Consider the following 24,251-nt stretch of genomic DNA (forward strand, 5'->3'; position numbering starts at 1 on the left):
CTCTGACCACCCCCCAGCCCAGGACATCGGTGACCCAGGACATACTCTGGTCACCCCCTGGTTACCTTCTGACCCTCTAAACCAAGACACCCCTCACACAGGACACCCTCTGCCCACCACCGGCCCAAGATACCCTCTGCCCATCCCCTCGGGCCAAGACACCCTCTGGCCACTCGTCTGGCCCAGGACATTCCTGGTCAACCCCCAGCCCCGAGGGCCAGCACTTCAACCTGAACCCACTCCAAGTGCCGAGGCTCAGGGGGCTGAGGTGATCCTGGGCAGGAGGGGCTCAGTTGGGTTTCACAGCTCAGGGTGGAGGGGGAGGGCCTCACCTGACCTGGGGAAGAGGGGGGCCTGTCTCTCCCTCCCTTGTCCCCTCCCTCCCTCCCTCCACCCGCCACCCCAGGCCCAGTGGAGCTCATAGAGGAAGGGGAGGTGAGGGGTCGGGGTGGGCGCTTAGCTGGCTGCTGTTCCCCGTCCCAGGAAGGAGATTTCTCTGTGCCCCTGGAGGTAGTGAAGAAGCTCAAGCTGCTCCTGGAAGAATACAAAGGGGTGGAAAATGCCGTCCTCATGGCAGCTGCCCTGTGCGAGAACCCCGGCCTGCCTGCACAGCTCAAGCCCATCTGCCACTCTCCCAATTCCTCCACTCTGTTCACCAGGCTCGGTACGCACCTCTCCTCCATAGAGGCAGAGTGGGAAATGCACTGCTCTGACCAGGAGGGACTGGGAGAGGGCTCTGCTCTAACTGGGGGAGCTGGGACAAGGGAGAGGGCTCTGCTCTGAGTGGGAGGAAAGGGCTCTGCTCTAACTGGGGGAGCTGGGCAGGGGAGAGGGCTATGCTCTAATTGTGGGAAGTTAGGAGGGGGCTCTACTCTGACTTGGGGGAGCTGGGAAAGGGCTCAACTCTGACTGGGGGTACCTGGGAGAGGACTCTGCTCTGACTGGGAGAGCTGGGAGAGGTAGGACATAGCTCTGCTCTGATTGGGGATTCTGGGCGGGTTTTGGTGGGGTCTCTGAGTGGAGGGATCTGGGTGAGTTCTTTATTCTGATTAGTGGCTTTGGGTAGGGTGTCAGGAGGGAACCAGATGAGAGACTCTGACCGGAAGGCTTGGATAGGTGTGGGCAGGGGGCATGTTACCAACTATGTTATATTTTATCCCAAGCTCTCAGTCCAGTGCTCTGCCCTGGACTGATCCCTGATCAGAGGGGTTGAGAAAATCTATGATCTGGAACCATCGTGCTAGTACATTCCCCATCTTTGGAAAGTGGCATATTCTTATTGATGGCATATTCTTATTGACTAAGTCAGCAGTTCAGCCCTCATCTTCAGTGGTATAAAGCTCTTACTAAGTGCCAAGCACTATACTAAGTTCTGGGGTTAATCAGGTTGGACACAGTCCATATCCCAAAGGGGACTCACAGTCTTAATCCCCATTTTATAGGTGTGATAACTGAGACCCAGAGAAATTAAGTGACTTGTCCAAGGTCACACAGCAGACCGGTGGGGGAGCCGGAATTAGAACCCAAATCCTTCTGACTCCCAGACCCTTGCTCTATCCACTAGGCCACACTGCTTCAACCCAGTTCCCCTGCTGGAGGAGAGCGGGGAAGACTGTGGAGGGGCAGGCAGGTGGCAGACGGGATGGTGGGTGTGCGGCAGACGGTAGTGAAGAGAGCATAGGCCTGGGAGTGAGAGGATCATGGGTTCTAATCCTGGCTCTGCCACTTGTCGGCTCTGTGACCTTGGGCAAGTCACTTCACTTCTCTGAGCCTCAGTTACCTCTTTAGTAAAATGGGGATTGAGACTGTGAGCCCCACATAGGACAGGGACTGTGTCCACCTTGATTTGCTTGTCTCCACACCAGCGCCTAGTACAGTGCCTGGCACAAAGTAAGCATTTAACAAATACCATCATTATTATTATTATAATATATAATTTACACATAAGTACATAAGTGCTGGGAAACTGAGGGTTGGTAGAGCGAATATCAAATGCTCATAGGTCACAAATCCAAGTGCCTAGAGGACGCAGAAGGGAGAGGGAGCAAGGAAAAAGAGGGTTTAAATGGGGAACTCGTCTGGGAGGGAGTTGTGACCCGAATAGTGCTTTGAAGGTGAGGAGAGTGGCCACCTGGTCTATATGTATATGGTGTATATGGAGTTTCAGGCTAGGTGGAGGACATGGGAAAGGAGTCAGCAGCAAGATAGAGATCAGAGCTCAGTGAGTAAGCTGGCACTGGAGGAGTGAAGCATACGTTCTCAGTGTATGATGGGGAGAGCTGATTGAGTGCTTTTAAGCCAAAGGTAAGGAGTTTCTGTTTGCAGAGGTGGATGGGCAACCACTGGAGGTTCTTAAGGTTTGGGGAGATGTGGACTGAACACTTTTTTAGGAAAATGATCCGGGCAGCAGAGTGAAGTGTAATCTAGAGCGGGGAGAGACGGGAGGCAGGGAAGTCAGCAAGGAGTCAGTCAGATGCAATAGTCAAGGCAAGATAAGATAACTGCTTGGATCAACACGGTAGCAGTGTGGAGAGGAAAGGGGGGATTTTAGCAATAAATCGAGCCTCAGTTCGGCGTGAGAATCAGGCTGTGGAAGCAGCTGTAGTATGAGGTGTCAGAAATTGCCGTGTGTCTTCTTCGGTTCAATAGGAGGCTGGGGGAAGAAGGGAAATTTATTTAAAGCCTATCCTACATGTTGTGAAGGTAGAACCAACAGGATGACGGACTGACTATGTAAGTTGAAAGAGAGAGGTGAGTGGAGGACAATGCCAAGGTTACGGGTTTATGAGATGGGGGGAATAGTGATATTGTCTACAGTTCCTCCCTCTCAGGACCACGATGAGGATAAACTGGGATACTTAATGGGCAAGCAGTGATTTGGAAAACTGAGAGAACTGGATACATCCAGGTATTCTTCCCGCTGACTGGGCCTCCAGCTCTAGTCCCCACGCCTGTTCCGGTCAGAGGGACAAGAGTCGGGGGTCCCACAAGGACAGCCGCCTCAATGCTTCCCATTGCTTCTCCAGGAGCCATTGCCCAAGAACCCCACATATGCGAGCTCTGCGGCTACGCGGCCTGCACCGGCTGCTAGAAGGACTTGGGACCCCCTGCGACTCCCTGGCCGCCACCGCCCATGCCTCAGGCCAGCCTAAAACCCCTGCCGTGCCACCTCCATCCTCCGCTGCTGTGCCACCCCCACTCCCACCCTTCACCTGCTGCCCACCGCTGGCATCTCCCGCTCTACCAGCTGCTGCTGACTGAACACACTGAGTCTAAATCACTCCTGTGGGGCATGGGAAGGGGGAGGGAGAGCCGCCCCCATGCCATCCCATCTCTCTCATCCCTCGGGGAGGTAACAGGGGCCCTGCTGGGGCCCCCATCTCTATTTCTCCGTCAGGAGTTGCCAGCTCTGGGCAGTTATCCCAGGCCTCTGACCAGGAAACTCTTAATAAATCTACTTCTCATCCACTTGTATGTGTGTGTATATTTTGTGTGTGTAGGAGTCCTGATGCCTCTTCCTAAAAGGCAGTTCCCCCCCCATCCCATGCCCACTGAAGTGCAGGGCCCCCTCTCCTCCTCCCAACCTCCTTCATTCCCAAAGCTGTTTGTTGGCACATTGGACTGGTCCTCCCCACCTCCTTCCCAAATCCTGGAGTTCTAGAGATCTGTAACTGCATGTCCAAGAAGCAGCGTGGCTTAGTGGATAGAGCACGGGCCTGGGAGTCAGTAGGACCTGGGTTCTAAGCCTGACTCTACCACCTGTCAGCTGTGTGACCTTTGGCAAGTCAATTAACTTCTCTGGGCCTCAATTACCTCATCTGTAAAATGGTGATTAAGACTGTGAGCCCCAAGGGGGACAGGGACTGTGTCCAATTTAATTAACTTGTATCTACCCCAGTGCTTAGAGCAGTGCTTGGCATAGAGTAAGCGCTTACAAGTACCATAATCAATAAATTAATTAAATAATGTCAGGTGGCTGCCAGGTCCATTTGTGGGCTCCTGGCTTGGGTGCTTGGAAGCCGGGCTCACAGCCCCACCCGAGACACCCCTAAGGAATGGCCTGATCTTGTCCCGAGGGGCCACGGGGATGCCCGGGCAGTGAGATCCGGGGTCTGGTTTCTGGGTTCTATGGGGTCCGGAGCCAAGGTGGGAGAAGGCTGCTTGGCCTGAGACTCCATGTCACCCCTCTGCCCACGGAACCGTTCTGTGTACCTTGACCCTCTGCGTCCACAGCTTCCCGACTTCAGCCAGGGGTGGGATTAGGCTGGTCCAGGTGGGGGGGCTGGTGAGGAGGGGAGGCGGGGGAAGGCAAAGAAAGCAAAACCTGGGAAAAATGACATGGTAATTGTATGCCTATGATATGCAAATGACCTAGCATCTTTTTTTAAAATTGGTATTTGTTAAGCCCTTCCTATGTGGCTGGGACTGCACTAAATGCAGGGGTAGATACAAGCTAATCTGGTTTGACACAGTCCACGTCCCAGATGGGGCTCACAGTCAATCCCTATTTTACAGATGAGGTAACTGAGGCATAGGGAAATGAAATGACTTGCCCACTTCAAACCAGGATTAAAACCCCAGCCCTTCTGATTCCCGGGCCCGAGCACTATCCACTAGACCACTCCGCTTCTGGGCCAGGCTCTTACGGAATACATCCCACTATGTCTTCAGCATGGCCTCGTCCTCCCACAGTTTAGCACCCCTTTCCGCAGCTTTCCGATCCTGCAGGGAGGGCACCCCCCAAATCTCTAAGCCTCCCAGGCCTTGGAGACCCTGGAATTAGTTCCCTGCACGGGTCAGAAATCTACTGCCCAGGGCAACCCAATCCAACCCAGGCACAACCCAAACCTGGGTCCAGGCCTCTGTGCTTTGTGATTACATAGTTCTCCCTGGGGCTTCTGGGAGCTGTAGTCCCAGCGGCCCAAAGAGCTATGTTATATCCATTCATTCATTCATTCAATCATATTTCTTGAGCTCTTACCATGTGCAGAGCACTGTACTAAGTGGTTGGGGGAGTACAGTGTAATAGTAGACACGATTAAGACTTTGGCTTGAAACTCCTAAAATGGTGGCTGGGCTTTGGGAGTGGAGGATGAGGGGACCGTGGGAGCAACAGGGCCTAGTTTGATTTGGGGCTAATACGACTTTACCCTAGCGACATGGGAACTCAGGTCATGTGTACAGAGCAGCACTCTGGCACTGACTGTCAGGGCAATTTCTCAAGAACCTCCAGTGGTTGCCCATTCACCTCCACATCAAAGAGAAATGCCTTACCATAGACTGTAAAGCCCTCAAACAGCTCACTCCCTCCTACTTTAACTCACTGATCTCCTACTACAGCCCAGGCTGCACGCTTCACTCGTCGAGCTCCAGCTTATTCACTGTGCCCCGATGTCGTCTATCTCCCTGCAGACCCCATTCCCACATCCTCTCCTTAGCCTGGAACTCCCCCCATCTCCCTCTTACCATTCCTATCCAAACCTCTTGAGCAAGTTGTCTACACTTACTATTTCAAGTTCCTCTCCTCCAGTTCTCTCCGTGACCCCCTCCAACCTGACTTCCATCCCCTACAGTCCTCAGAAACTGCCCTCTCAAAGGTCACCAATGATCTCCTTCTTGCCAAATCCAACGGCCTCTACTCCATCCTAATCCTCCTTGATCTCTCAGCTGCCTTTGACACTGTGGGCTACCCCCTCCTCCTGAAAACATTATCCAACTGCAACTTCACTGACAATGTCCTCTCCTGCTTCTCCTCATCCCTCTGGCCACTCATTCTCAGTCTCTTTGCCTCCTCTGTCTCCCACTTCCTAACTCTGGGAGTCCCTCAGGATTCAGTTCTGGGTCCCCTTCTAGTCTCCATCTACAGCCACTCCCTTGGAGAACTCATTCACTCCCATTGCTTCAACTTCCACCTCTGTGCAGATGATTCCCAAATCTCCACCTCCAGCCCCGATCTCTCTCCCTCTCTACATTCTCACATTTCCTCCCGCCTTCAAGACATCTCTACTTGGATGTCCTGCCATCACCTCAAACTTAATATGTCCAAAACAGAACTCCTTATCTTCCCTCCCAAACCCTTGACTTTACCATTGCTGTAGACAGCACCACTATCCTTTCTAGAAGAAAAAGCCTATAACCTTGTCTCATAAGTCCATCACCTTGGCGTTATCCTTGTCTCCTCTCTCTCATTCAAGCCACATATTCAATCTGTCACTAAATCCTATTGGTTCAGTTTTCACCACATCACAAAATCCACCCTTTCCTCTCCACCCAAACTGCTCTCACATTAATCTAAATGCTTATCCTCTCCCACCTTGATTACTGTAGCAGCCTTCTTGCTTACCTCTCTGCCTTCTCTCTCCTCTCTCCAAGCCATACTTCACTCTTTTATTCAGCTCATTTTTCTACAAAAACGTTCAGTCCATGTTTCCCCACTCCTCAAGAACTTCCAGTGATTGCACATCTACCCCCACATCAGGCAGAAACTCCCTACTATTGGCTTTAAAGCACTGAATTACCTTGTCCTCTCCTACCTCACCTTGCTATTCTCTTACTACAACCCATCCTGCACACTTTGCTCCTCTAATGCCAATCTACTCACTGTATCTCGATCTCATCCTCTCACTCACTTCTGCCTCTGGCCTGAAACACCTTCCCTTTTCATATCTGACAGACAATTACTCTCCCTACTTTCAAAGCCTTGTTGAAAGCATAGCTCCTCCAAGAGGCCTTCCCTGACTATGCTCTCATTTCCTCTTTTCCCAGTCCCTTCTGCATCATCATCACCCTAACTTGTTCCCTTTATGCACCACTCCTGTTCCAGTCCCATTCATTCATTCATACATTCAATCACATTTATTGATTGCTTACTGTGTGCAGAACACTGTACTAAGCTCTTGGAAAGAACAATTCAGCAACAAAGAGAGACAATCCATGCACACAATGGGCTCACAGACTAGAAGGGGGGAGACAGACATCAAAACAAGTTAACGCATTAATATAAGTAAATGGAATTATAGATATGCATATATACACAGGCGCTGTGGGGAGGGGGGAGAGCAAAGGGAGCAAGTAGGGGCAATGGGGAGGGGAGGGGGAGCTGAAGAAAAGGGGGGCTTAGCACTTATGTATATATCCAAAATGTATTTTTTCATATTAAATAGTCTGTCTTCCCCTCTAGACTATAAGCTCATTATGGACAAGGAATGTGACTGTTATATTGTTGTGTCGTACTCTCCCAAGCACTTAGTACAGTGCTCTGAACCCAGTAAGCACTCAATAAATACAATTGATTGATTGACTGATTGACATCTCCTCAATAAATGCAACTGATTGATTGACTGACATCTCCAAGAGGACTTCCCCGATTGAGCCCTCTTTTCCCCAGCTCCCTCTCCCTTCTGCATTGTCTACACATGTGGATCTGTGATCTTTGGGCGTTTGGTATTTGCCTCTCCCTCAGCCCCGTAGCACTTAAGTCCTGCCTTTAATCAATCAATCAATCAATCAATCAATCGTATTTATTGAGTACATACTGTATGAGGAACCCTGTACTAAGAGCTTGGGAGAGTACGATAGAACAGAATTGGTAGATACATTCCCAGCCCACAACAAGCTTACAGTCTAGAGGGGGAGATAGACAGTAATATAAATTATGCATATGTGCATAAAAGCTATGGGGTTGAGGGAGGTGTGAATAAAAGTTACGTATTAAAAATTATTGATTTATATTAATGTCTGTCTCCTCTAAGCTTGTTGTGGGAGGGAAATGTGTCCACCAACTCTGGTGTATTGCACTCTCCCAAGCACTTTGCACAGTGCTCTGCGTATAGTAAGCATTCTATAAATACTGTTGATGATGAAACTTACGAGGAGAAGGGAAACAGTGACCACCCCCTGGGTGACCTGCTTGGCCCTGTTGGGCTTCCTGAACCTTTCCTTTGTTCCGCTCTGTCCTTCCCTGTACTCTCCTTTACAGGCTCTGCCTGTTCTGCCCAGGCTCTCTGGCCACATCCTCCTGTCAGCCCTCTCGTTAATGCCATCATCTCTGGCCCTCTGACCACATCCTCCCTTCAGCCATCTCGTTAACAATGCCATCGTCTCTGGCTACATCCTCCCATCAGCCTTCTTTTAACAATGCCATCCAACCCCCTCATTCCCTGTGCACTGTACCCTCTCCTCTTCTTATCATACCCACTCCTGTATAAGCCTCTTGGTCTTCTAGACAAAGCCCGGGCCCAGGAGCAGGATGGGAAAATGTCTATTCCAGGGCCTGGTGTGTTTTCCCAACCAGGTAATGTCAATTATCAATCAATCAATCAATCAATGGTGTTTATTAATTGGTCTGAGAGTTGGTCCGAGAGTTGTGGGTTATTTTTCCCTCTCTAGACTGTGACTTGTTGTGGGCAGAAAAATGTTTATTATTATATTGTACTCTCCCAAGCGCTTAGTACGGTGCTTTGTATACAGTAAGTGCTCAATAAACACGATTGAATGAATAAATGAATTTATTGAGCACTTACTCTGTGCAGAGCACTGTACTATCGATCAATCCTATACTGTCACTGAATTTATTAAACAGAGTAATCAATCCATCTATGGTAATTATTGAGTGCTTACTATGTGTAGAACTTAGGAGAGTTGGTATATACATTCCCTGCCCACTACAAGCTTACAGTCTAGAGGGAACTTACATAGGGTACTTAGTGCTTGGGGGGAAAAGCAGTTAGTTGACATGATCCCTGCTTATATTCTAATGGGGAAACAGACATTAAAATAGGGAGATGTATGGAAGTGCTATTTGGGTGGGGGTTGGGAGGAGTAGCAAAGTGTTTTTAGGAGGTTCGGACTCAAGTGTGATGCAGATGGGAGAGAGAATAGGCTGGGGAGGTGAAAGGTTAGTCAGAGAAGGCTTCCTGGAGTTGATTTGATTTCAGAAGGATTGAAGATGGGGAGAGCGATGGTTTGTAGGATGCGAAGTGGGAGGGAGTTCCAGGCTGAAGGGAGGGTGTAAGCAAGGGGTCACTGGCCAGTGAGATGAGAGTGAGGCCCACTGAGTAGGTTGGCATTAGAAGAGTGAAGTGTGCGAGCTTGAATGAAGTAGGAAAGGAACAAGATGTGCAAGGGGGAGGGCTGATTGAGTTGCCTTAAGGCCGATGGTGAGAAATCTCTGCCTGATGCAGAAGTGGGTCTGCATCCGTCTAATGGATGGACCAGCCCTGCCTCTTCTGCCTCCACTACCAAGTCCAGGAGGTTGGTCTGTCAGACCCCACTCTCTCTGGAGCCACTGGGCAGAGAGAGTCCTGGTTGGTCAGATGAATTTCTCTGGGCCCGACCTCGTCCACCCACCCCAAGGGAGATGGAGAACCAAACAATTCTCCTGTTGATTTTCTCCATGAAAACAGTCCAATGTGATCACCCAGAACTTCAAGTGGATTCTGGGATCTGAATGATCTGGTTGGGCTGCCTCAGTGGAAACACTCCCAATCCTATTCCATATGAATGTGATGCAAATTCAGTAACTGTGCAAACAATTTTAAACCGCTTCATGGAATCAGCCAGGTGCAATAGGCTGGATGATAAGTCTGAAGAAAACTGAGGTGGTGTAGCAAACTGGACCAGGGAAGTCATACGCACCATCAAAAATTCATATTGGCAACACAGAGCTAAAAGCTATAACACAATTCTGTTCCCTGCATTGATAGATAAGGAAGTAGAAAACAGAATCAAGGCGGTCAGCACATCCTTTGGAAGCCTGCCAAACACATTGTGGTGGCTGTGGGGTATCAAGTTTCAGCTTGATAAGCAGCATGGCCTAGTGGAAGGAGCACAGGCCTGGGAATCTGAAGGATCTATAGTCTAGTCTTGATTCTGCAGCATCTGCTGTATGACCTTGGCCAAGTCATTTCATTTCTCTTTGCCTCAGTTACATCATCTGTAAAATGGAGATGGAGACCATAAGCCCCATGTGGATCATGGACTGTGTCCAACCTGATTAACTTGTATTCATTCATTCAATAGTATTTACTGAGCGTTTACTATGTGCAGAGCACTGTACTAAGCACTTGGAGTGTACAATTGGGCAACAGATAGGGACAATCCCTTCCCAATTGCAGACTCCCAGTCTAAACTTGTATCTACCCCAGCATTTAGTATAGTGCCTGGCACATAGTAAGCGCTTAACAAAGACCATTAAAAAAATGTTCCAGACCAAACTGAAGGTCTACAGGGCTGTAATGTTGTCCAACCTTCTCTAAGGCAGTAAGCTCTGGACTCTGGCTCACTGAATAAGTCCACCAGCTTCACTCACTGATCATACTCAATACCAAATGGCAATTAATTAATTAAGATGAGATCACAGACAGCGAAGTTCTGGAATGCAGCCAGTCTCCTGGCCTCAAATCTCTTCTCTCCTTAACACATCTATGCTGGGTAGGACATGTGAGGGAGATGAGCAAATGTAAACTCCCCTCTAGACCGTAAGTTCAATGGGGGCAGGGAATGTGTCTGTTTATTGTTATATTGTACTCTCCCAAGTGCTTAGTAGAGTGCTCTGCACACAGTAAGCCCTCAATAAATACGATTGACCGATTGACTGACTGAAATAGCTACTGTATAAAGAGCTTAAATTGGAAAATCGAAAGCAAAGAGGGCAGAGAAAATGTTTTTAGGCCACAGTAAAAGACAGCCTGCTGCATTCCAGCTGAGAAATGGAGGCTAACTGCTGAGAACAGACAAGCAGGGCACAATGTCGTCAGAAGAGAAGTGACTTTCTTCAGGCAAAGGTTTCCTAAGTAACGAGAGACAAGGAGGCAAAAGAGAAAAAACAAAAACAAAAGCCAGACACTGTAAACATTCAGAACAATGATACAACCAGGGACAACCATTTTGTGTATTGACTGTGATCAGAACTGTGGATCCCACATTAGCCTTTTTACCACACACACATTTATAGGTGAACTTCACCATCACTATTTTCTCCCATTTCGGATGGCAACTAGACTCTCAACTGCCTTTCCCACTGTAGACCACCCCCTGCTCCTTGAAACTTTATCCAACCCTGGCTTCACTAACACTGTCTTCTCTTGGTTCTCCTCCTACCTCTCTGACCACTAATTCTGTCTCTTTTGCTGGCTCCTCCTCTGCCTCCCACCCTCTGACAGTGGGGGAGGTCTCGCCAGACTCAATTCTAGGTTCCCTTCTTTTCTCCATTTACCCCTACTCTCTTGGAAAACTCATTTGTTACCATCTCTATGCAGATGATTTCTAAATCTATGTCTCCAACGCTGACCATTCTCCTTCCCTGCAACCTCATTTCCTTCTGCCTTCAGAACATCTTTACCTGGATGTTCCCAAAACACCTCAAACTCAGCATGTCCAAAACTGAATTCCTCATCTTCCTGCCCAAACCCTGTCCTCCCATATCTTTCCCATCATTGTAGACAATACCACTCTCCTTCATATCTCACAATTCTTTAACCTAGGTGTTGTTCTTAACTCAACTCTCTCATTCCACCCACATATTCAATCTGTCACCAAATCATTCATTCATTCATTCAATAGTATTTATTCAGCACTTACTATGAGCAGAGCACTGTACTAAGCACTTGGAATGCTCAGTGAAAAGAGCCCGGGCTTTGGAGTCAGAGGTCATGAGTTCGAATCCCAGCTCTGCCACTTGGCAGCTGTGTGACTGTGGGCAAGTCACTTCACTTCTCTGGGCCTCAGTTCCCTCATCTGTAAAATGGGGATGAAGACTGTGAGCCCCACGTGGGACAACCTGATTCCCCTTTGTCTACCCCAGCGCTTAGAACAGTGCTCTGCACATAGTAAGAGCTTAACAAATACCAACATTATTATTATTATTATTACTATTAAGCAACAGATAGAGACAATCCCTGCCCAGTGACGGGCTCACAGTCTAATCGGGGGAGACAGACAGCAGAGCAAAACAAAACAAAACAAAAACAAGACAATATTATCATGATAAATCCTTTCAGGATGGCTCAGTAGATAGAGCACGGGTCTGGGAGTCAGGAGGTCATGGGTTCTAATCCTGGCTCTGTCATTTGTTTGCTGTGTTACCTTGGGCAAGTCACTTCATTTCCCTGGGCCTCAGTTCCCTCATCTGTTAAAATTGGGACTAAGGCTGTGAGCCCATGAGAGACAGGAATTACCTTTTATCTACCTCAGACCTTAGAATAGTGCTTGGCACATAGTAAGCACTTAACAAATACCATTATTATTAGCATTATTTACAATGTTGCTAAATTCTTCCCTTTCCTCTCCATCCAAACTGCTATCATGCCGGTACAAGTTCTCATAATATCCTGACTGGATTATTGTGTCAGACTTCTCTCTGATCTCCCTTCCTCCTGTCTCTCCCCACTCCAATCTATTCTTCATTCCGCTGCCCGGATCATCTTCCTACAGAAACACTCTGGGCATGTCACTCTCCTCCTTATAAACCTCCAGTGGTTGCCTATCAACCTCTGCACGCAAAAAAACTCCTCACTTTTGGCTTCAAAGCTCTCTATCACCTTTCCCCCTCCTGCCTCACCTCCCTTCTCTCATTCATTCATTCAATAGTATTTATCGAACGCTTACTATGTGCACAGCACTGTACTAAGTGCTTGGAATGTACAATTCGGCAACAGATAGAGACAATCCCTGCCCGGTGATGGGATCACAGTCTAATCGGGGGAATCAAACAGTGAAGCAAAACAAAACAAAACAAAAACAAGACAGCATTATCATGATAAATAGAATCAAGGGGATGTACATCTCATTAACAGAATAAATAGGGTAATAAATAATATATACAAATGAGGACAGTGCTGAGGGGAGGGGAGGGGAAAGGGGGAGAAGCAGAGTGTTGAGTGGGGAGGGGAGGAGGAGCAGAGGGAGAAGGAGGGGAGCTCAGTCTGGGAAGGCCTTTTGGAGGAGGTGAGCTCTCAGTAGGGCTTTGAAGAGGGGAAGAGTTAGTTTGGCGGAGGTGAGGAGGGAGGGCATTCCAGGACAGCGGGAGGACATGGGCCAGGGGTCGATGGCAGGATATGCGTGAATGGGGAACCGTGAGGAGGTGGGCGACAGAGGAGCGGAGCGTATGGGGTGAGCAGTAGAAAGAGAGAAGGGAGGTGAGGTAGGAGAGGGCAAAGGGATGGAGAGCTTTGAAACCAGGAGTGAGGAGTTTTTGTTTCGTGCAGAGGTTGACAGGCAATCACTGGAGGTTTTTAAGGAGGGGAGTGACATGCTTCTATAGGAAGTTGATCCGGGCAGCAGAATGAAGAATAGACTGGAATGGGGAGAGACAGGAGGAAGGGAGGTCAGAGAGGAGGCTGACACAATAATCCAGTCGGGATATTATGAGAGTTTGTACCAGCACGATAGCAGTTTGGATGGAGAAGAAAGGGCGGATCTTGGGGATATTGTAAAGGTGAGACCGGCAGGCGTTGGTGACGGATTGGATGTGTGGAGTGAATGAGAGAGCTGAGTCAAGGATGACACCGAGGTTGCGGGCCTGTGAGAGAGGAAGGATGGTCGTGCCGTCCACAGTGACGGGTAAGTCAGGGAGAGGACAGAGGTTGGGAGGGAAGATAAGGAGCTCAGTTTTGGACATGTTGAGTTTTAGGTAGTGGGCAGACATCTAGGTGGAGACGTCCCGGAGGCAGGAGGAGATACAAGCCTGAAGGGAAGGGGAGAGGACGGGGAGGAGATGGAGATTTGTGTGTCATCTGCATAGACATGATAGTTGAAGTTGTGGGAGCAAATGAGTTCACCAAGGGAGTGGGTATAGATAGAGAACAGAAGAGGGCCTAGAAATGAGATTTGAGGAACCCCTACAGTTAGTGGATGGGAGGGGGAGGAGGAGGCCATGAAGGAGACAGAGAATGAACGGCCAGAGAGATGAGGAGAACCAGGAGAGGACAGAGTCCATGAAGCCAAGGAGAGATACGGTGTGGAGAAGAAGGGGATGGTTAACAGTGTCAAAGGCAGCTGAGAAGTCGAGGAGGATTAGGATCCGCTCCTCTGCCGTTCACCTCCTCACTGTCCCCCATTCACGCCTATCCCGCCGTCAACCCATGGCCCACGTCCTACTGCTGTCCTGGAATTCCTCTGCCAAACTAACTCTCTTCCCCTCTTCAAAGCCCTACTGAGAGATCACCTCCTCCAGGAGATCTTCCAAGTCTGAGCCCCCTTTCCCTCTGCTTCCCCTCCCCTCCCCTCAGCACTGTGCTCATTTGTATATATCATTTGTTACCTTATTTATTTTGTTAATGAGGTGTATATCTCCTTGATTCTATTTATCTTGATGTTTTGTTTTGTTCTGTTTTGCTTTGCTGTCTGTCTCCCCCGTTTAGACTAAGCATGTCATCGGGCAGGGATTGTCCCTATCTGTTGCTGAATTGTTCATTCCAAGCACTTAGTTCAGTGCTTTGCACATAGTAAGCGCTCAATAAATACTATTGAATGAATGAATGAATGAATGAATGCCTCAACTCACTGATCCACTGATTGGCTTGACTCAGATGACTGGGGAGGGGGTGACTCGGCTTCTCTGTTGGACCCTGCATCTCCCGCTCCCACTCTGAGGCGATGGGGCTGGGGGGTCTCAGCCATCCTTGCTTGGCCGGGGCCTGGAGGTTGGACTAGTGATGAGTATTACCAACCTGTCCAGGGAGCTGCCCCAGGTAGGGGGGTCCGAGAGGCAGCCAAGAGGGAGAGCTGGGCAGGGGAGACTGGAGATGCGGTGACCCTATTTTGCCCCTGGTCCATCAGAGCTGCCTGAGAGAGAATGTCCGGGACAGGCTTTGCTGGCACACTGTTATTCTAACTGATCCCATGCTGACTGACGTGGCGTCTAGAGGCAGAGGCCTCACTAATCCCCCCTCAGAGGCTGGGCCGCAGCTTATTCATTCAATAGTATTTATTGAGTGCTTACTATGTGCAGAGCACTGTACTAAGTGCTTAGAATGAACTGCTTACAGCCCAGTCAGCACACTCCACTTCTCTAGCACCAGCTTACTCACTGGGCCCTGATCTCACCTATCTCACTGCTATTTCCTGTCCCATCTCCACCCCCTAGCCTGGAACTTCCTCCTCCTCCTTATATGCCAGACCACCACCTTCAAAGCCTTATTAGGGTCATCTCTCCTTTAAGAGGTCTTCCCCGATTCAACCCTCTTTTCCTCGGCTCGTTCTATAGTAATAATAATAATGTTGGTATTTGTTAAGCGCTTACTATGTGCCGAGCACTGTTCTAAGCACTGGGGTAGATACAGGGTAATCAGGTTGTCCCACGTGAGGCTCACAGTTAATCCCCATTTTACAGATGAGGTAACTGAGGCACAGAGAAGTTAAGTGACTTGCCCACAGTCACACAGCTGTCAAGTGGCAGAGCTGGGATTCCAACCCATGACCTCTGACTCCCAAGCCCGTGCTCTTTCCACTGAGCCACGCTGTTCTCCCTTCTGCGTCATCTTTGCACCTGGATCTGTGACCTTTGGGCATTTGATTTTCTCCCCACCCTCAACCCCACAGCATTTATGTACATAACTTTAAATTATATATTATAAATTACTTATCTATTTATATTAATGTTGGTCTTCCCCGCTAGACTATAAACTTATTATGGGCAGAGAACGCATCTGCTAATACTGTTATATTGTACTCTCTCAACAGATGAGTACAGTGCTCTGCACATAGCGTTCAATACAATCGATCGATGGATAGCCTGGCAGCCCTGGGCCTCAGGAGCTTTGTGGCTTGGAAGCTCCAGGTCAAGACGGCTGATGAGAAACAGCTCGCCCTGGACTTCCCCGATCTGAGTGAGGTTCTGGGTCTCCAGTGGGAACGTTGGAGGAGGATGTGGCGTCCCTCCCACAGCCAGGAATGTTAGAATTATTATCCCTGTTCCCATCCTGCCCTCAGGGAGAGGTGCAGGAAGCAGAGAGCATGGTGGGTGGGGTCAGGGAGTGCCGGGGGAAGGACAGCTACCCCCACGGACAATGCAAGAGCCCGGTCTGGGGGCTGGAGAGGGAGGGGAGCACAGAAGACATCAGACTGGGATGCGCAGCTAGTGAGAAAACTTTATTGTTTTCAAACTGAGCAGGGACGGGCCTTTATATGAGCATGTGTGCACGTGTAGGTATTGTGTGTCTGACCTCATGGGTCCCTGGGCACGCTCTGATCCGGAAATCCGTGTGTGAGTGTGTGCTCGTGCCCACATGTAATGTCTGTGACGAGGGGTTCTGGGTCCGAGCCTATGGTGATCCTTTAGCAGTAACAAGGGGCTGGATTGGAGCCTGGGAAGCGGGGGGGCGGGGGGCGCGATTCCAGCAGGAGGATGGAATAGGGAGAGGCTGGGTCAGTGGGGACAGAGGGGAAGGAGACATTGCACCTCCTTCCCGACAGGAACAAGCAGAGCCCCAGGAAAGCCTATTTGTGTGGGCAGGGAATGTGTCCACTCACTGTTGAATCGTACTCTCCCAAGAGCTTAGGCCAGTGCTCTGCACACAGTAAGCACTCAATAAATAAGACGGAATGAATGAATGTGGACACAGTTGGGACTGGTAACCGGATCCCTGCATCCAGCCCCCTCCACCTTGCCTTTCTCCCGGGAGCCAGGCCCGATTAGCCGGGGCTGCAGCCCCACCCCTCGGGATCGGGCAGAGCGGAATCTTCCATCTGGAAATGTTTGGGAGGGGCAGCAGCTGGCCGCTGCCGGGGAAGCGTGGACACTCTTGGGCTCCTGGGGTTGGACTGGATAGAAAGGGTGGGGCCTGTGTACCTGGCTGGCCCAGCCGGCTGCCAGCCTAACCAGTTTCTTGGTATCGGATCAGTGCCCCCACCCAACCACCGCCACATTGACTGGCTGCTTCCCGGCCAGCGCGAGCAACTTCAGGGAACAAAATTGGGGAGCGGGGTCTTGGGAACTCTGGGCCGGGGGGGAATGCGTCTTCGAGAATCTCAAGGCCCATAGGCCGGGGGGGGTGTGTCCTCTGGCTCTCATGCTCTCGAGGCTTTGGGCCTGAGTCAGCCCAGAGGGTGGGGTCTTGGGGGGCTCTCGGGGTCTCGAGGTTTTGGGCTCTGCTCAGTAGCATCCAGTACAAGCTGCGTTGGTACAGAGCTCACAGAGGTCATCGTTGGCGATGGTTCCTGGAGGAGGGGAGACACTTGGTGAGACTGGCTGGGGGGCTAGAGGCATGGAGGGGAGTTGGGTGCTGAGGCCAGGGCTGGGCGAGTCAGAGGTGCTGGGGGTTGGGATGCTGGAATTTGGGGCACTGCAGGGAGAGACCAGGGGTGCGCTGAGTTCCTTAGGTGGGGAGAGGGGAGCAACCCAATACTGGTGCTTGGTGTGGGTAGAAAGGTTTCTCCTGCCTTCTCCTCACCTAATTGTTGTCTGTGAGCCTCTCCAAGTACAGAGCCCTTGTCTAATTCCTCCTTTTATATTCTTCCCCAGGACTTTATTCAGTGCCGTGCACACAGTAAGTGCTTCCTAAATACTGGTACTAATAATGATAATAATACTAATACTAATAATAGTATTTTGTAAGCTCTTACTATGTGCCAAGCACTGGGGTGGATACAAGCAAATCAGTTTGGACATAGTCCCTCTTCCAGATGGGGCTGCCAGTCTTAATCCCCATTTTATAGATGAGGTAACTGAGACACAGAGAAGTGAAGTGACTTGCCCAAGGCCACACAGCAGACAAGTGGCAGAGCTGGGATTAGAACTCATGACCTTCTGACTCCCAGGCCTGAGCTCTAACCATTAGGCAATGTTGCTTCTGTTATTCATTCAATTGTATTGACTGAGCGCTTACTGTGTGCAGAGAACGGTATTAAGCACTTGGGAGAGTGCAGTATAACAATAAACAGACACATCCCCTTCCCATAACAAGCTTACAGCCTAAGAAGCAACGTGGCTTAGTGGAAAGAGCCCGGGCTTGGGAGTTAGAGGTCATGGGTTCTAATCCTGCCTCTGCCATTTGTCTGCTGTGTGACCGGGGGCAAGTCACTTCACTTCTCTGTGCCTCAGTTACCTCATGTGTCAAATGGGGATAAAGACTGTGAGCCCCACATGGGACAAACTGATTACCTTGTATATACCCCAGCGCTTAGAACAGTGCTTGGCACGTAGTAAGCGCTTAACAAATACTAACATTATTATTATTATTAGAAGGGGAGAGGGGAAGTACTTCTATGAGGACTCTACCTGCCCAGTCTGACTGTTCCTTTCCCTTGGGGGATGCTGCAGCCCTCGGGGTGAAGAGAAAAACTCCTGCTGCATCTGTTACATTGTTATCTTGTACTCTCCCAAAGGCTTAGTACAGGTGCTCGCACACAGTGCTCAATAAAAACGATGGATTGATTGAGAGGGTCCTAGGACTCCTAGGAAACCCCGTGGTACCCAGGGGTTCCAAAGATGGGGGAGTTGGGGGACGCAGATTCTAACCCCCAACCCCTGGGACGCTCAGCTGCCTTGGAGTATTTGAGCCCCACATTGCCTAAACCCCAGAGGTCCCTGCCCTCCCCAGAACAAGGGGAGCCTCCTGTCCCCTGGCATTGGGGGAGCTCCTGCCCCCCCCGGCTTTAGGAGAGCCTCTGGCCCCAGCAAAAGGATGAAAAGAGGGCACATACTCAGGCGTCTGAAGATGCTTGGGGCTTCCTTGCTCTTGCAGACGGGCAGGAATTCTGGTGGCAGGGAAGGATGAGTGCAGATGGACAAGGTGGCCTTCCGGCTCTGCAGGTCGGCACCGGGGCCCTCCAAGAGGTCAGCCAGCTTCCTCACGGCATCCAGTGGAAACTGGAGGCCGCTGTCCTGAGCTCGGGAGAGAGAAGGTCTGTCAGGTGCCCGCATTCCAAAGTCTCGGGGCTTGGGCCCTGCTCCCCTGTGGGGATAATGGGATGGGATGGGAGGGAAAGGGAAGGGATGGGATGGGATGGGATGGGATGAGGGCATGGGGGGAAGGGTGTCGGCTAACCAGAAAACTGTGCAGTCTGGCTCAGAGTGGGCTCCTCCCTGATCCAGGAGCCGTTCCAACAAATGTGCCTTTTCTAAGGGACACTTTCCAAAGAAGTCATGGTTTCTGCCAGATCTTTCAGGGGCGAGCAGTGGTGCGGACGGGATTCGCCTTTGGAGTGGACTCCAAGTAGGAGTACTCCTGCCTCCCAGCCGACCCCAAGGGCCCTGAGGCCACCTCGCCAACCGGATTGCCAGGCCCTGCCAGCCTTCTCCCTCTGCCCGCCACCCAGGCCTGGCTACCCTCAGGCCCGTTCATCCGGGCTGATGGAGAAGGGGCTGAGATGGAGGGGAGGACGGGGATGGGCGGAGACGGGTGGGCTGGAGGGATTCATTCATTCAATCGTATTGATTGAGTGCTTACTATGTGCAGAGCACTGGACTAAGCACTTGGAATGGACAATTCAGAATAAGGAGGCAGGGCTTGGGCGGGTGGGGCTGGGATAGGTGGGAATGAGGAGTCTGCTCCTCCATTCCCCCCCCGACACCCTCTGCTCTTCCCCTTCCCCTCCCCTCAGCACTGTGCTCATTTGTATATATTATTTACTACCCTATTTATTTTGTTAATGAGGTGTATATCTCCTTGATCCTATTCATCTTGATGATGTTGTCTTGTTTTGTTCTGTTTTGCTTTGCTGTCTGTCTCCCCTGTTTAGACTGCGAGCCCAACGTTGGGCAGGAATGGTCTCTATCTGTTGCCGAATTGTACATTACAAGTGCATTGTCCAGTGCTCTGCACATAGTAAGCGCTCAATAAATACTATTGAATGAATGAATGAATGGGGCTGAGATGGGCAGGGCTGGCGCGAAGCAAGGGCCGGGATAAGTGGGAGTGATAATAATTACGTTGATATTTGTTAAGCGCTTACTATGTGCCAAGCACTGTTCTAAGTGCCGAGGTAGATACAAGGTAATCAGGTTGTCCCACGTGGGGCTTACAGTCTTCATCCCTATTTGACAGATGAGGTAACTGAGGCGCAGAGAAGCTAAGTGACTTGCCCAAGATTACACAGCTGACAAGCGGCAGAGCTGGGATTAATAATAATAATATTAATGTTGGTATTTGTTAAGCGCTTACTATGTGCCAAGCACTTTTCTAAGCACTGGGATAGATACAAGGTAATCAGGTTGTCCCATGTGGGGCTCACAGTCTTAATCCCCATTTTATAGAGGAGGTAACTGAGGTGCAGAGAAGCTAAGTGACTTGTCCAAGGTCACACAGCTGACAAGCAGCAGAGCCGGTATTAATAATAATAATAATAATAATGTTGGTATTTGTTAAGCGCTTACTATGTGCCAAGCACTGTTCTAAACGCTCGGGTAGATCAGGTTGCCCTACGTAGGGCTCACCGTTTTAACCCCCATCTTACAGATGAGGTCACTGAGGCCCAGAAAAGGGAAGTGACTTGCCCAAGGTCACGCAGCTGGCAAGCGGCGGAACCAGGATTAGAACCCATGACCTTTGACTCCCAAGCCCGGGCTCTTTCCACTGAGCCACGCTGCTCCTCTTCATGGGGAATGAGGGATCGAGGAGGCGGGGCCGAGGTGGGCGGAGCTGGAGCGGCTCCCTAGGTCATCGTCCCCGATGATGATGATGATGATGCTGGCATTTGTTAAGCGCTTACTATGTGCAAAACACTGTTCTAAGCGCTGGAGAGGATACAAGGTAATCAGGTTGTTCCCCGTGGGGCTCACAGTCTTCATCCCCATTTTACAGATGGGGCAACTGAGGCCCAGAGAAGTTAAGTGACACAAAGCCACACAGCTGACAAGTGGCTGAACCCATGACCTCTGACTCCCAAGCCCGGTCTCTTTCCACTGAGCCACGCTGCTGGATGATCCGGGCTTCCGGTTATCCGAGGAGACTCGTCCCCCAACCCCCCGAGGGCACGTGCCTGCCGCTCTGGCAGGATGCCCAGCCTCCACCTGCGCCCCGAATGGACAGAATTAAGGGGGCCGGGCTTGCCAGGGCCAATGGGCGGGTGGGGAAGGGAGAGAGAGGGGTCTGCCCAGCCCTGACACCTGCAACCTTGAAGGCGGGGTGGGCCACCTGGGCCAGGGCCACGATGGCCACCACCACCACCACCACCAGGAGCCCAAACCTGGTCATGACAGCCATTCCCCTCCCATTTTTCCACTTCCTTATCCTCAGCCCCCCGGCTCGGATGCCCTAGCTCCTTTCTGAACCCCAGGGAGGACCCTGATCAGACTTGGAGGAGGGAGGGGTGGCTCCCTCTCCCTAGGACCGAGCCAAGAGGTGGTATCTCGGGGTACCCCGGCCTTGTACCCCCTATCCGGCCTCCAGCTCCACACAGGTGGAGGGCCATGAATGGGTGGTGCCCCAGCCCAGTGCCCACCCGGGAGGGACAGAGTTGGAGCAAAGAGCCTTTCCCACACCCCAGCACCACCCCCGGTCGGAAGTCAAGTGAGGATCGAGGATAAGCTGGAGGGCCCGGAGCCCAGCGGGCAGCACGGAGGTCCAGACGGGGTCAGGCCGCCGGCCGGGCCCTCGGATAGACTAGCCCGGATGTTCAGGGGCTACCGAGGTGGTGGCACCGTCTCCTCGGGGGGACGGTAAAGGACGGTGGGGGTCTGAGGGATAGGCCCTCTCGTTCGGGTGCACGCTTGCCAGGGTCCGCCCACCCTCACCCCATCCCGGTGCCCCAACTCACTCCAACCCACAAAGGTCAAATTCACCCTAGAGGTTGATTTCCCCCTCCTTAGCGGGAGCCAATCTCCCCATGACTCCGAACCCCCTGGGTCTTCAAGAGACCTCTCCGCTCCAGGCCTCCCCCATCTTGTCTCTTCAGCCCAGGAGGGCTGGTCGGCCCTGGGGCCCCGAGCATCTCCCCGAGAGGCCAGCCTGGCCGGGGGGGCCTCACCTGGACAAAGACGGGCTGGGCCATCTGGGCCAGCAGCAGGATGCCCACCACCACAGGAAACCCAAGACTGGTCATGGCGGCCGTCCTCCTCCCTTTTCTGCTTCTTTATTCTCAGCTCCCGAGCCCAGAGTTTCTGCCTCCGGGACCCAAGAGCTTATAAATCTTGTTGTGGTGATTCATTAACCTGCCTTCTCCTCTCTCTCTCCTCTTCCCACTCTCCTCTCCCCTCTTTCTGGGCCTTATTGCCCCTAATCTCGCAGGGAGGGGCCAGTGGTTCTGGTGTCTCGGGAATGGTTGGCCCAGGGCCTGGGAAACCACCCAGCCCCACCCTGACATGGGTTTCTGAGGGTGCGAGCGGGTACTGCCTCAGTGGGCATCAGCGGCCTTGCTCATGGTCAGTGAGAGAAGCAGACTGACACTGGGACAGACCAGAAGCTCAGTTCCCAGGGGTGGAGTGGACTGGTCAAAGTCCCAGACTGAGGATGGCGAGGTGCGGAGTGGAAGGAGGGGGAGTCTGGCGACGGGCACATTCCAGAGAAGGGGCGGAGGCCCTGGCTCCAAGTGTGCCAGAAGGGGCCGACTCTATCCCCGGCTCCTCTGGAATGGGCATCTCTAGCCTTGGTCCCTCTGGAATGGGCATCTCTAGCCCTGGCTCCTCTGAGCTTGACCCACAGAGGCTATTGGCAATCATTGCTAACCCTCAGTCCAAGTCATTGCAAATTCAGTTGTAAAATGATGTCATCCCTCAAGTCCTGGCACTGCTTTCATTTACAGTCACATTTATCGAGCGCTTACTGTGTGCAGAAAGGGCTCGGGGAGTTCCATATAGCAGTATAACAATAAACTGACACAGTCCCTGCCCTCAACGAGCTTACATTCCAAATTAAGGACTGTCCAAACCAAGTCTCGGGCTTTTTCCGGCCTCTCCCCCCTAATCCGGGGGGCTCTTCCCCTCTCCTATCAATTTACACAGAATGGGAGCGGGGAGGGGTGTCTCTGGAATTTACTGAGCGCTTACTACATGCAGAACACTGTACTGAGGGCTTGGGAGAGGACAACACAAGAGTTTGTACGATCCCTGCTCACAAAGAGCATACACTCTAATAGGGGAGGCAGACACTAAAATAAATTACAGTTAGGGGAAGCAACCGAGTATAAGAATCTGTACATAAGGGCTGCGGGACTGGGGGTGCAGCATCGAAGCATTCAGCATCGATTCAAGTAAAGAGAACGCAGTAAGAGGGAAAATGAGAGGAGAAATGAGAAGTTAGTCAGGGAAGGCTTCCTGGAGGAGCTGTGACTTTGACAGGGCTTTGAAGACTGGGAGAACCGTGGTCTACTGGATATGAAGGCGCTTATCCTAACCCGCCTTGACTACTGCATCAGCCTCTTTGCTGACCTCCCTGCCTCCCTTCCCTCCACCATTCCAGTCTACACTTCACTCTGTCGCCTGGATCATTTTTCTAAAAAAAAAAAAAAATGCAGTCCACATTTCCTCACAACTCAGGAAGCCCCAGGGGTTGTTCATCCACCTCCACAACAGATAGAAACTCCTTGCCATTAGCTTTAATGCCCTCATTCATTCATTCATTCATTCAATAGTATTTATTGAGCGTTTACTATATGCAGAGCACTGTACTAAGCGCTTGGAATGTACAAATCGGCAACAGATAGAGAGAGACAATCTCTGCCCAATGACAGGCTCACGGTCTAAATGAGTTGATAGGAATAATACTAATAATCATAATGATGGCATTTGTTAAGTGCTTACTATGTGCAGAGCACTGTTCAAGAGCTAGGGAGGATACAAGGCGATCAGGTTGTCCCACGTGGGGCTCACAGTCTTAAACCCCATTTTACAGATGAGGTAACTGAGGCACAGAGAAGTTAAGTGACTTGCCCACAGTCACACAGCTGACAAGTGGCAGAGGCGGAATCTGAACCCATGACCTCTGAATCCCCAGGCCACGCTCTTTCCACTGAGCCACGCTGGAAGAGAGACCCAGAGCAGGAACTCAGCAGAGGCTGAGTCAGTGAACCCCTGGGGGGACTCATTTATTCATTCATTGATTCGATGGTATATATTGAGTGCTTACTGCGTGCAGAGGAACAATAAACAACAATAAACAACAATAAACAACAAAATAACCAGACACACTCCTTGCCCACAAAGAGTTTATAGTCTAGAGGTGGGGAGACAGACTCTGGGCTCAGTCAGTCCCGCCCTCAGCCCTCAGCCCAGGCCTCGTAGGCAGTAACATTAACTAGCCCTCGGCCTTTGTAATTACTGTGGTATTTGTTAAGCGCTTACTATGTGCCAAGCACTGTTCTAAGCTCCGGAGTAT

The 24,251-nt window shown here is 50.9% G+C and overlaps 1 protein-coding gene and 1 non-coding gene across 2 annotated transcripts; both read right to left on the reverse strand.

The window, feature by feature from the left end:
- Window positions 1-2,560: 2,560 nt before the first annotated feature.
- On the reverse strand, window positions 2,561-2,643 carry LOC114812603. Its single transcript, XR_003760254.1, has one exon. It is a non-coding gene; the product is annotated as a small nucleolar RNA SNORD60 (small nucleolar RNA).
- A 14,347-nt stretch (window positions 2,644-16,990) lies between these two features.
- On the reverse strand, window positions 16,991-21,134 carry GUCA2B (guanylate cyclase activator 2B). The gene is made up of 3 exons (XM_039912221.1): window positions 21,047-21,134; window positions 18,643-18,828; window positions 16,991-17,157 (listed from the first exon to the last, which is right to left on the reverse strand). Exons 1-3 carry the CDS (start codon window positions 21,132-21,134, stop codon window positions 17,093-17,095), a joined length of 339 nt encoding a protein of 112 aa, XP_039768155.1. The 3' UTR covers window positions 16,991-17,092.
- Between the last annotated feature and the right edge of the window lie 3,117 nt (window positions 21,135-24,251).

This window comes from Ornithorhynchus anatinus, chromosome 5 (assembly GCF_004115215.2).
Source record: "Ornithorhynchus anatinus isolate Pmale09 chromosome 5, mOrnAna1.pri.v4, whole genome shotgun sequence".
Taxonomy (NCBI): Eukaryota; Metazoa; Chordata; class Mammalia; order Monotremata; family Ornithorhynchidae; genus Ornithorhynchus; species Ornithorhynchus anatinus.